This window comes from Mobula hypostoma, chromosome X1, assembly GCF_963921235.1.
Source record: "Mobula hypostoma chromosome X1, sMobHyp1.1, whole genome shotgun sequence".
Taxonomy (NCBI): Eukaryota; Metazoa; Chordata; class Chondrichthyes; order Myliobatiformes; family Myliobatidae; genus Mobula; species Mobula hypostoma.
The window spans coordinates 5,714,366-5,727,533 of record NC_086128.1 but is presented as its reverse complement, the minus strand read 5'-3'; the positions used below and the strand labels follow the sequence as shown (position 1 = coordinate 5,727,533).

Genomic DNA, 13,168 nt, shown 5'->3' with positions numbered 1-13,168 from the left:
AAATCAGGTTTATCATCACTCATGTATGTCATGAAATTTGTTTTCTTTTGTGGTAGCAGTACTATTCAATATAAAATTACTACAGTACTGTGCAAAGTTTTAGGCACCTTACCCTTGCTATATATACAGTACATGTGCCTAACTTTTGCTCAATACTATACATTGTGCAGATTTCCCCTTAAAACATGTAACATCAAATCAATATCTTTTACAATAGCTTTATGTAAATCCAGCATGCAGTAAAGTTTAGTTAGATTGCTTAAGACTGACAGACAATCTTCCCTCCAGTTCATCTAATCTGAACTTTCATTGCAGGAATTGCATTCAAAGCATCATACTCAGTGGGTCAGGAAGCATCAATGGAAGAAAATAAACAGTTACCATTTCGGACTGACACCCTTCAGCTGGACTAGGTCCCAAATCCAGTCTCAAAGAGTGGTTGTAAATGGTTCGTATTCTGCATGGAGGACAGTGACCAGTGGTGTTCTGCAGGGATCTGTTCTGGGACATCTCCTCTTTGTGATTTTTTATAAATACCCAGATGAGGAAGTAGAAGGGTGGGTTACTATGTTTGCTGATGATACAAAGATTGGAGGTATTGTGGATAGTGTGGATGGCTGTCAGAGGTTACAGCGGGACATTGATAGGATGCAAAACTGGGCTGAGAAGTGGCAGATGGAGTTCAACCCAGATAAGTGTGAGGTGGTTCATTTTGGTAGGTCAAATATGATGGCAGAATATAGTATTAATGGTAAGACTCTTGGCAGTGTGGAGGATCAGAGGGATCTTGGGGTCCGAGTCCATAGGACACAGAAAGCTGCTACGCAGGTTGACTCTGTGGTTAAGAAGGCATACGGTGCATTGGCCTTCATCAATCGTGGGATTGAGTTTGAGGTAATGTTACAGCTATATAGGACCCTGGTCAGACCCCACCAGGAGTACTGGTCTGGTCACCTCACTACAGGAAGGATGTGGAAACCATAGAAAGGGTGCAGAGGAGATTTACAAGGATGTTGCCTGGATTGGGGAGCATACCTTATGAGAATAGGTTGAATGAACTCGGCCTTTTCTCCTTGGAGCGGCAGAGGATGAGAGGTGACCTGATAGAGGTGTATAAGATGATAAGAGGCATTGATCGTGTGGATAGTCAGAGGCTTTTTCCCAGGGCTGAAATGGCTATCACGTGAGGGCACAGGTTTAAGGTGCTTGGAAGTAGATACAGAGGAGATGTCAGGGGTAGGTTTTTTTATGCAGATGGTGGTGAGTGTGTGGAATGGGTTGCCGGTGACTGTGGTGGAGGCGGATACGATAGGGTCTTTTAGGATGCTCCTGGATAGGTACATGGAGCTTAGAAAAATAGAGGGCTATGGGTAACCCTTGGTAATTTCTAAAATAAGTAGATGTTCAGGACTGCATTGTGGGCCGAAGGGCCTGTATTGTGCTGTAGGTTTCTATGCTTCTATGTTGCGGCCATCACTGAATTGGGGCTGAAGGTTTCACATTGTATTAGAGGGTTAGGAAGGTAGGCAAAGGGGGAGACATGGCTCTTCTGGTAAAGAATGGCATCAAATCATTAGAAAAATATGACATAGGATTGGAAGATGTTGAACCTTTGTGGGTTGAGTTAAGAAACTGCAAGGGTAAAAAAAAACTACAGCAGTTATATACAGGCCTCCAAATAGTAGCTGGGGTGTGGACTACAGATTATAACAGGAAATAGAAAAGGCCTGTCAAAAGGGCAACGTTATGATTGTCATGGAAGATTTTAATATGCAGGTCGATTGGGAAAATCAGGTTGGTAATGGATCTCAAAAGAGTGAATTTGTTGAATGCCTACGAAATGGCTTTTTAGAGCAGTTTGTCATTGAGCCTACGAGGGATCAGCCATACTGCATTGGGTGTTATGTAATGAACCGGAGGCAATTAGGGAGCCCTTAGAAAGCAGTGAGCACTATACGATTGAGTTCAACCTGAAATTTGATAAGAAGAAAGTAAAGTCTGATGGAGCAGTATTTCAGTGGAGTAAAGGAAATTACAGTAGTAAGAGAGGAGTTGGCCAAAGTAAATTGGAAGGAGATGCTGGCAGGGATGACAGCAGAGCAGCAATGGCATGTGTTTCTGGGAAAAATAAGGAAGGTGCAGAATAGATGTATTCCAAAAACAAAGAAATACTCAAATGACAAAATAGTACAACTGTGGCTAACAAGGGAAGTCAACGTTAATGTAAAAGCAAAAGACAGGGCATATTACAAAGCAAAAATTAGTGGGAAGACAGAGGATTGGGAGGCTTATAAAAACCTACAAGCAGATGGCAGGTGAACTAAATGAGTATTTTGCATCAGTTTTCACTGTAGTAGACTGGTATATGAAGGATATAAGAAATAAAGTCAATTCAATTCAAAATTCTGTGGGCCAGATGTTGAAGGGTGCGAGGGAAGAGAGGTGAGCGCAGTTACTATTACAAGGGAGAAGGTGCTCAAAAAGCTGAAAGACCCAAGGGTACATAATTCACCCGGACCAGATGACCTGCACCCTCGGGTTCTGAAAGAGGTAGCTGTAGAGATTGTGGAGGCATTAGAAATGATCTTTCAAAAATTATTGGACTCTGGCATGGTGCCAAAGGACTGGAAAACTGCAAATATCACTCCACTCTTTAAGAAAGGAGGAAGGCAACAGAAAGGAAGTTATGCCAGTTAGCCTGACCTCAGTGGTTGGGAAGATGTTGGAGTCAATTGTTAAGGATGAGGTTATGGAGTACTTGGTGACACAGGACAAGATAGGACAAAGTCAGTATGTTTTCCTTAAGGGAAAATCTTGCCTGATGAACCTGTTGGAATTCTTTGAAGAAATTACAAGTAGGATAGATAAAGGGGATGCAGTGGGTGTTGTATATTTGAACTTTCAAAAGGCCTTTGACAAGGTGTCACACATGAGGCTGCTTACCAAGTTAAGAGCCCATGGTACTACAGGAAAATTATTAACATGGTTAGAGCATTGGCTGATTGGTAGGAAGCAACAAGTGGGAATAAAAGGATCCTTTTCTGGTTGGCTGCCAGAGACTAGTGCTGATCTGCAGGGGTTGGTGTTGGGACTGCTTCTCTTTATGCTGTATATAAATGATTCAGATGATGGCTTTGTTGCCAAGTTTGCAGATGATATGAAGATTGGTGGAGGGGCAGGTAGTGTTGAGAAAACAGGAAGGCTGTCGAAGGACTTAGACAGTTTAGTAGAATGGGCAAGAAAGTGGCAAATGAAATACAATGTTAGAAAATGCATGGTCATGGAATTTGGAGAAGAAATAAATGTGCAGACTATTTTCTAAACAGGGAGAAAATTCAAAAATCTGAGGTGCAAAGGGTCTTGGGAGTCCTTGTGCAGAAAAAACCTAAATGTTAACTTGCAGGTAGAGTCGGTGGTGAGGAAGGCAAATGCAATGTTAGCAGTCATTTCAAGAGGTCCAGAATACAAGAGCAGGGATGTGATGCTGAGGCTTTATATAGCAATGGTGAGGCCTCACCGTGAGTATCGTGAATAGTTTTGGGCTCATCTAAGATGTGCTGGCATTGGAGAGGGTTCAGAGCGGGTTCACAAGGATGATTCCAGGATTGAAAGGGATATCATATGAGGAGCGCTTGATAGTTCTGGGTCTGTACTCACTGGAATTTAGAAGAATGAGGGGTGATCTCATTGAAACCTCTCAAATATTGAAAGGCCTAGACAGAATAGATGTGGAAAGGATGTTTCCCATGGTGGGGAATCTAGGACGAGATGACACAACCTCAGGATAGGAGGGCATCCATTTAAAATGGAGATAAGGAGAAATTTCTTTAGCTAAAGGTGGTGAATTTGTGGAATCTGTTACCACAGGCAGCTGTGGAGGCCAGGTCACTGGGTGTATTTAAGTCAGAAATTGATAGGTTCTTGATTGGCCACGGCATTAAAGGTTACGAGGAGAAAACTGGAGGGTGGGGCTGAGGAGGGGAAAAAAGTATCAGCCTTGATTGAATGGCAGAGCAGACTCGACAGGCCAAATGGCCGAATTCTGCTCCTGTGTCTTATAGAAACATAGAAAACCTACAGCACAATACAGGCCCTTCGGCCCACAAAGCTGTGCCGAACATGTCCCTACCCTAGAAGTTACCTAGGGTTACCGATAGCCCTCTATTTTTCTAAGCTCCATGTACCTATCCAAAAGTTTCTAAAAGACCCTATCGTATCCACCTCCACCACCATTGCCGGCAGCCCATTCCACGCACTCACCACTGAGTAAAAAACTTATCCCTGACATCTCCTCTGTACCTACTCCCAAGCACCTTAAACCCGTGCCCTCTTGTGGCAACCATTTCAGCCCTGGGAAAAAGACTGACTATCCACATGATCGATGCCTCTCATCATCTTATACACCTCTATCAGGTCACCTCTCATCCTCAGTCGCTCCAAGGAGAAAAGGCCAAGTTCACTCAACCTGTTTTCATAAGGCATGCTCTCCAATCCAGGCAACATCCTTGTAGATCTCCTCTGTACCCTTTCTATAGTTTCCACATGCCTCCTGTAGTGAGGCGACCAGAACTGAGCACCGTACTCCAAGTGGGGTCTGACCAGGGTCCTATACAGCTGCAACATAACCTCTCAGCTCCTAAATTCAATTCCACACCGTACGCCTTCTTAACCAGAGTCAATCTGCGCAGCTGCTTTGAGCATCCTATGGATTTGGACCCCAAGATCCCTCTGATCCTCCACACTGCCAAGAGTCTTACCATTAATACTATATTCTGCCATCATATTTGACCTACCAAAATGAACCACCTCACACTTATCTGGGTTGAACTCCATCTGCCACTTCTCAGCCCAGTTTTGCATCCTATCAATGTCCCACTGTAACCTCTGACAGCCGTCCACACTATCCACAATACCTCCAACCTTTGTGTCATCAGCAAACTTACTAACCCATCCCTCCACTGCCTCATTCAGGTCATTTATAAAAATCACAAAGCGTAAGGGTCCCAGAACAGATCCCTGAGGCATTCCACTGGTGACCGACCTCCATGCAGAATATGACCTGTCTAGAACCACTCTTTGCCTTCTGTGGGCAAGCCAGTTCTTGATCCACAAAGCAATGTCCCTTTGGATCCCATGCCTCCTTACTTTCTCAATAAGCCTTGCATGAGGTACCTTGTCAAATGCCTTGCTGAAATCCATATACACTACATCTACTGCTCTACCTTCATCAATGTGTTTAGTCACATCCTCAAAAACTTCAATCAGGCTCGTAAGGCACGACCTGCCTTTGATAAAGCCATGCTGACTATTCCTAATCATATTATGCCTCTCCAAATATTCATAAATCCTGCCTCTCAGGATCTCCTCCATCAACTTACCAACCACTGAAGTAAGACTCACTGGTCTATAATTTCCTGGGCTACCTCTACTCTCTTTCTTGAATAAGGGAATAACACCCGCAACCCTCCAATCCTCTGGAACCTCTCCTGTTCCCATTGATGATGCAAAGATCATTGCCAGAGGCTCAGCAATCTCTTCCCTCGCCTCCCACAGTAGCTTGGGGTACATCTTGTCCAGGCCCGGAGACTTATCCAACTTGGTGCTTTCCAAAAGCTCCAGGACATCCTCTTCCTTAATATCTATATGCCCAAGCTTTTCAGTCTGCTGCAAGTTATCCCTACAATCACCAAGATCCTTTTCCGTAGTGAATACTGAAGTAAAGTATTCATTAAGTACCTCCGCTATCTCCTCCAGTTCCATACACACTTTTCCACTGCCACACTTGATAGGTTCTACTCTCTCTCATATCTTATCCTCTTGCTTACACTGCCACCAAATTATTAACAGTGTAAAAGCCAAAAGACAGTTTTATAGATAGGCCCTCATAAAGCTTTTCTGTGTTTACTTTCAGTTTTAAAATCAACTCAGATACCCAGAGTAATGCTGTTTTGTTTGGTTGCATTCATGGGTATTCATGCATGAATGAATGACAATTAAACTTGAACTTGAATTGAGGGATCAGCAATGGAAAAGGTGAACAGCTTCAAACTCCTGGATGTTAGCACCTCAGAGGTTCTATTCTGGGCCCAACATATCATTAATACAATTATAAAGAAGCCAACCAGCAGCTCTGCTTTGTTAAGAGTTTCAGGAGATCTGCTATGGCATCTAAGCTCTTGAAAATTTCTATTGTGGACTGTGGAGAGCGTCCTGACTTCTTCCATTACAGCCTGGTATGAAGTTTCCAATGCACAAGACCACACAGCCATCACCATCACGGGCACAACTCTCTGCACCATCAAGGACATATTCAAGAGGAGGTGCCTCGAGAGAGCGGCACTCCAGGGACCCCCACCACCTGGGGCATGCCCTCTTCTCATCATTACAAAAAGGAAGATGTACACAAGCCTAAAGACCTACATTTAATGAATTAGAAACAGCTTCATCCCCTCCACCATCAGATTTCTGAAAAATGCATGAACATTATTCCTTTTGTGCAATAGTTATTTTTGTAATTTATAGATTTTAATATCTTTGCACCGTACTGCTGCCACAAAAAAAATTGGATAGTCCTCATGATAAAATTGATAAGGGTGTTGGTGGCCTAATCAAAGGTGCTGATGATTCAGAATATAGGAGGGTGATTGAAAAAAATCTGGCTGAGTAGTGCCATAACAACATCTCATTTATTGTCAGCAAGATCAAAGAGCTGATTATTGGCTTCAGGAGGAGGAAACCAGAGATCCATGAGCCAGTCCTCATCAGGGGATCAGAGGTGGAGAGGGTCAGTAACTTTAAATTCCTTGTGTTATCATTTCAGAGATCTGTCCTGGGCCCAGCACACAAATGCAATTACAAAGAAAGCACAGCAGCGCCTCTACTTCCGTAGGAGTTTGCAAAGATATGGCATGACATATAAAACTTGGACAAACTCTATAGATATGTAGTGGAGAGATATTGACTGGGTGCATCACAGCCTGGTGTTGAAACCCCAAAGTACTTCAATGGAAAATCCATCAAAAAGTAGTGGATACAGCCCAGTCCATCACGGGTAAAGCCCTCCCCCACCATTGAGCACATCGACATGGAGCGTTGTCATAGTGAAGTAGCATCCATCATCAGGGACCCCACCACCCAGGACATGCTCTCTTCCCGCTGCTGCCATCAGGAAGGTGGTACAGGAGCCTCAGGACTCACACCACCAGGTTCAGGAACAGTTACTACCCCTCTACCACAAGGCTCCTGAACCAGTGGGGTTCTTAACCAGTAACTTCACAATTTCACTTCCCCCAACATTGAAATGTTCCCACTGACTTTCAAGAACTTTTCATCTCATGTTGTTGTTATTTATTGCTTATTATTTCTTTCTTTTTATATTTGCAGTTTCTTGAACACTCAGGTTGGTGCGATCCTTCACTGATTCGGTTATCAGAATCATAATCAGTTTTACTATCACCGGTATATGTTGTGAAATTTGTTGTTTTGTGGCAACAGTACATTGTAATATATAATAAAAACTGTAAATTACAGCAAGTATATATATTAAAAGTTAAATTAAATAAGTAGTGCAAAAATAAAAATATAAAAAGTATTGAGGTAGTGTTCATGGGTTCAATGTCCATTCAGACATCTGATAGCAGAGGGCAAGAAACATTGAATGTTTGCTTTCAGGCTTCTGTACCTCCTTTCTGATGGTAGTAATGAGAAGAGGGCGTGCCCCGGGTGACGGGAGTCTTCAGCGATGGATGCCACCTTTTTGAGACATCGCTCTTTGAAGATGTCCGCAATGCAGGGGAGGCTAGTTTCCGTGATGAGACTGACTGAGTTTACAACCTTCTGCAGTTTCTTTTGATCCTGTGCAGTCCCGCCACACCCCCTCCCCCCCTCCACAAATGCCTGGCGGAGGGTCTCGCCCTGAAATGTCCCCTCCATAGATGCTGCTTGACCTGCAGAGTTTCTCCAGCATTTTGTAGCTGTTGCTCTGGTAGCAGCACAGAGTTTAAACGGCACATGGAGTCACTCAACCTATCGAGTCATCCCTTTCTTCCCTCCATTTCATTGACCTTGAAGGCCCTGCCTGATCTGCTCAGTATATCTAGCTTTTCCCTGTACAGTTCTGGAAAAGTAATTGTAATTACTGAGCAGATCAGGCAGGGCCTTCAAGGTCAATGAAATGGAGGGAAGAAAGGGATGACTCGATAGGTTGAGTGACTCCATGTGCCGTTTAAACTCTGTGCTGCTACCAGAGCAACAGCTACAAAATGCTGGAGAAACTCTGCAGGTCAAGCAGCATCTATGGAGGGGACATTTCAGGGCAAGACCCTCCGCCAGGCATTTGTGGAGGGGGGAGGGGGTGTGGTGGGACTGCACAGGATCAAAAGAACACTGAGGCTGTCTACAAGAAGGGTCAGAGCCGTCTCTATTTCCTGAGGAGACTGAGGTCCTTTAACATCTGTCGGACGATGCTGAGGATGTTCTACGAGTCTGTGGTGGCCAGTGCTATCATGTTTGCTGTTGTGTGCTGGGGCAGCAGGCTGAGCGTAGCAGACACCAACAGAATCAACAAACTCATTCGTAAGGCCAGTGATGTTGTGGGGATGGAACTGGACTCTCTGACGGTGGTGTCTGAAAAGAGGATGCTGTCCAAGTTGCATGCCATCTTGGACAATGTCTCCCATCCACTACATAATGTACTGGGTGGGCACAGGAGTACATTCAGCCAGAGACTCATTCCACCGAGATGCAACACAGAGCGTCATAGGAAGTCATTCCTGCCTGTGGCCATCAAACTTTACAACACCTCCCTTGGAGGGTCAGACACCCTGAGCCAATAGGCTGGTCCTGGACTTATTTCATAATTTACTGGCATAATTTACATATTACTATTTAACTATTTATGGTTCTATTACTATTTATTATTTATGGTGCAACTGTAATGAAAACTAATTTCCCCCGGGATCAATAAAGTATGACTATGACTATAATAGGTGCCCACTGAGTCTATGTTCATGGTCTGCTGTTGTAGTTCATCCACTTCAAGGTTCAATGTGGTGTGCGTTCAGAAATGCTCTTCTTCACACCACTGTTGTAATGCATGGTTATTTGAGTTACTGTCACATTCCTGTCAGCTTAGACCATAAGACATATGAGCAGAATTAGGCCATTCAGCCCATCAAGTCTTCTCCTGGATCCCACTCAACTCCATATATCTGCCTTCTCACTTTATCATTTGATGCCCTGACCGATCAGGAAACTATCAACTTCCACCTTAAATGTACCCACAGACTTGGCCTCCACCACAGTCTGTGGCAGAGCATTCCACAGATTCACTACTCTCTGGCTAAAAAAATTCCTCCTTACCTCTGTTCTAAAGGGTCGCCCCTCAATTTTGAGGCTGTGCCCTGTAGTTCTGGATATCCCTACCATAAGAAACATCCTCTCCACATCCACCCTATCTAGTCCTTTCAACCTTCAATAGGTTTCAATGAAATCCCCCCCCACATTCTTCTAAATTCCCGTGAGTACGGGCCCAAAGCTGCCAAACGCATCTCATGTTAACCCTTTCATTGCCAGCATCATCCTCATGAATCTCATCCGGCCTCTCTCCAATGAGAACATATCCTTTCTGAAATATGGAGCCCAAAACAGTTGACAATATTCCAACTACGGCCTGACTAGTGTCTTATAAAGGCTCAGCATCATCTCCTTGCTTTCATATTCTATTCCCCTTGAAATAAATGCCAACATTGCATTTGCCTTCTTCACCACTGACTGAACCTGTAAGTTAACCTCTGAGAGACTTGCACAAAGACTCCCAAGTCCCTCTGCACCTCTGACGTTTGAACCTTCTCCCCCATTTAGATAGTAGTCTGTACTATTGTTCCTTTTACCAAAATGCATTATCATACATTTCCCAACACTGTATTCCATCTGCCACTTTTTTGTCCATTCTTCCAATTTGTCTAAGTCCTGCTGCAATCGCATTGCTTCCTCAGCACTACCTACTCCTCCACCTATCTTCGTATCATCTGCAAACGTTGCCACAAGGCCATCGATTCCATTATACATGTCATTGATATACAATATAAAAAGCAGCGGTCCCAACACTGACCCCTGCGGAACACCACTAGTCACTGGCAGCCAACCAGAAAAGGCCCCTTTTATTCCTACTCACTGACTCCTGCCTGTCAGCCATTCCGCTATCCATGCCATAACTTTCCTGTAACGCCATAGGATTTTATCTTGTTAAGCAGGCCCATATGTGGCACCTTACAAATGCCTTCTTAAAGTCAAATAAATGACATCCACTGCCTCTCCTTTGTCCACCCTGATGGTTACTTCCTTGACGAACTCTAACAGATTTGTCAGGCAAGATTTCCCTTTACAGAAACCATACTGATTTTGACTTATATCATCATTAGTCTCCAAGTACTCTGAAACCTCATGCTTAATAATAGACTCCAACATTTTCCCAACCAATGAGGTTAGGCTAACTGGCTTATAATTCCCCTTTCTTTTCCCCTTACTCCCTTCTTAAAGAGTGGAGTGACATTGGCAATCTTCCAGTCCTCCGGGACCATGCCAGAATCAGGTGATTCTTGACGATCATGACAAATGCATCCATTATCTCTTCAGGAACCTCTCTCAGGACTCTGGGATATAGTCCAGGAAACTTATCCACCTTAAAACTGAGTTTGCCTAGCACCTTTTCCTTTGTAATAGCAATGTCACTCATTCCTGTTCTCTGACACTCGACTAGTGTCTTCCACAGTGAAGACAGATGCAAAGTACCCATTAAGTTCATCTGTCATTTCTTTGTCCCCCATACTACCTCGCCAGCATCATTTTCCAATGGTCCAATATCAGCTCTCTCCTCCCTTTTACTCTTTATATAACTGGAAAAAAAAACTTTTACTATCCTGCTTTATATTATTGGCCAGTTTGCCCTCATACATCTGGAGAAGTAAATCACTGGGCCCATCAATTGTGTGCTATGCACTGATAACTTTCTAACTTGTTTCTGTGGACAGCTGAACAACCTTTTCGTCTCATTCCCGGTGTTACACTAAGCCACCCTGTCTGCAATAGGCTGCAATGGAAGCCCGGTGGAATGTCCCCGAGCAATGGGCACGGCCTGCCCCTATCCACCGCCCTCCACCTCACCAAGCAATGCCACTTACTTATTGGTTTGATGATATAAAGTCTCCATCCTGGGAGGCCCGGGAACCGGAGCTCAGGGAGGCCGGGACGCAGGCCTGGAACTCGGGATGTCTGAGAACGGGAGGCCGGGGATGACGTTCGAAACCTCGGCCGCTCTCAGCAACACGTCACCACTTGATTTCCCCCTTCAGGACCCGCCGCAACAATCTGCGCCGGAGAATCCCACGTCCTTCCAACTCGTATGATTTACACTTCTAATTATTATTTTTAAAACCAGTTCCCATTTGATTTCATTTTTTTTTCGAATTCTCGTGAACCTAACTCCACTTCGGCACCCTTTTCCGTAGTTTAACGGCAAAAGATAGGGCGTATTCTACCGGCGACCTCAGCGGACGTCTCAGGGTCTTTTATCTGCTTCCGCCCTCAGCGAGTGGCTCCAGTTCCGTAGGGCAATATCCACCTCTCTGCTGCTACCTCCAGACCTGACATTACCGGGATGAATGTCAACAAGCTGTATCCAGTTTAATTATGTAAAAAAAAACCTAAAATAACAGTGGAATAGCAACGTGGCGGAAAGCTGGAGTTTAGGGAAACAAACATAAAGGTAGCAGAGTGAAGAAAGAAAAATATTTAACTTTTGAGACCGATCTTCTTTCAACAAAACTGTTGGAAGTTCTTTCGAAATACCACTGGCTTGTAATATTAATTCTATTTTCCTCCAAAAATAACTTAAAACATAACACTGGGCTATTGCTAATCTGAACCAAACACGCATATAACATTACTTAAATAACCTCTGACGTTTTTTTACCATTATTTACAAAAACATATTCTGACAAAATCAAACGTCGTGCCTTATGCCGATATCAGCAATGATGATAACATAAGTGTCAGCACAGAAATATGATGTTGGGCTGCAGAAGTCGTGGGACAAATATTTTTGTGAAGACTCTCCTCTGCTCCTGCTCAGCGCCTGGGCAGAATCTGGAGATAAAGGGGTGGACAACATTTTGGATTAAGACTCTTCATCATGACTGAGAGTGCAGAGGGGTGATTGGCAGTATTTATTTATTGAGATACAACATGGAATAGGCCCTTCCACTCCTTCAGCGGGGTTGAACCTTGGTTGCTAGTACTGTAAAGTGTTGTGCCATCCACTAAGCTACCAGGGGTGAGGTAGTGGCTGGCAGGTCTGGAAAAAGAATGAGGGGTGACTGCAATGAAACCTTTGAAATAGCAAATGGCCTTGCTAGAGTGAATGTGGAGAGGATGTTTCCTATGCTGAGAGTGTCTATCACCACAGGACACAGCCTCAAAATAGAGGGGTGTTCTTTCACAATACAGCCAGAGAATGGTGAATCTGTGGAATTCTTTACCACAGACAACTATGGGGGGCAAAGCCTTTATGTATATTTAAGGCAGAGGTTGGTAGATTCTTGATTGGTCGGGGTATCAGGGGATACGGAGAGAAGGCAGGAGATTGGGGTTGAGAGGAAAATTGAATTAGCCATGATGAAATAGCAGAGCAGACATGATGGGCCAAATAGCCGAATCCTGCTCCCATATTTAATGGCTTATGGTGATTGGTGGAAGACTAATATAAACTACAGAGGGGGAGTAGTGAGAGTCTGGCAGAGTTTTTTTGTTGAAGAGAGGAGCAACGTTTCCTCAAAGTGGGCATATCTTGAAGAAAGGCTTTAGTACAATGGAGGCAAAAGACTGCAAGTACTGGAATCTGGAGCTAAAATCAACTTGCTGGATAAACTCAGGGATGGACAACATTACAGGTAGAAACCCTTCACCAGGACTGAGTGCAGAAGGAAGATGGCCAGTAGTGCAGTAGTGTTGCAGTTGGCGCAACACTATTACATTTCTGGGCATCAGAGTTCAGAGTCAATCCTGGCTTCCTCCAAAAGGAGTGTCCATGTCCTCCCTGTGGAATGCGTGGGTTTCTTCTAGGTGCTCTAGTTTCCTCCCACAGTGCAAAGATGTACCGGTTTGTAGGTTA

General features: G+C 44.1%; 1 protein-coding gene across 1 annotated transcript in view; it reads right to left on the bottom strand.

The window, feature by feature from the left end:
• Positions 1–11,341, bottom strand: part of gosr2 (golgi SNAP receptor complex member 2) — an 81,000-nt gene extending 69,659 nt beyond the window's left edge. The window contains exon 1 of the mRNA XM_063037040.1: positions 11,181–11,341. Coding sequence (XP_062893110.1) covers positions 11,181–11,209 — 29 coding nt within the window. The 5' untranslated portion in view covers positions 11,210–11,341. The remainder of the gene's footprint in view (positions 1–11,180) is intronic.
• Between the last annotated feature and the right edge of the window lie 1,827 nt (positions 11,342–13,168).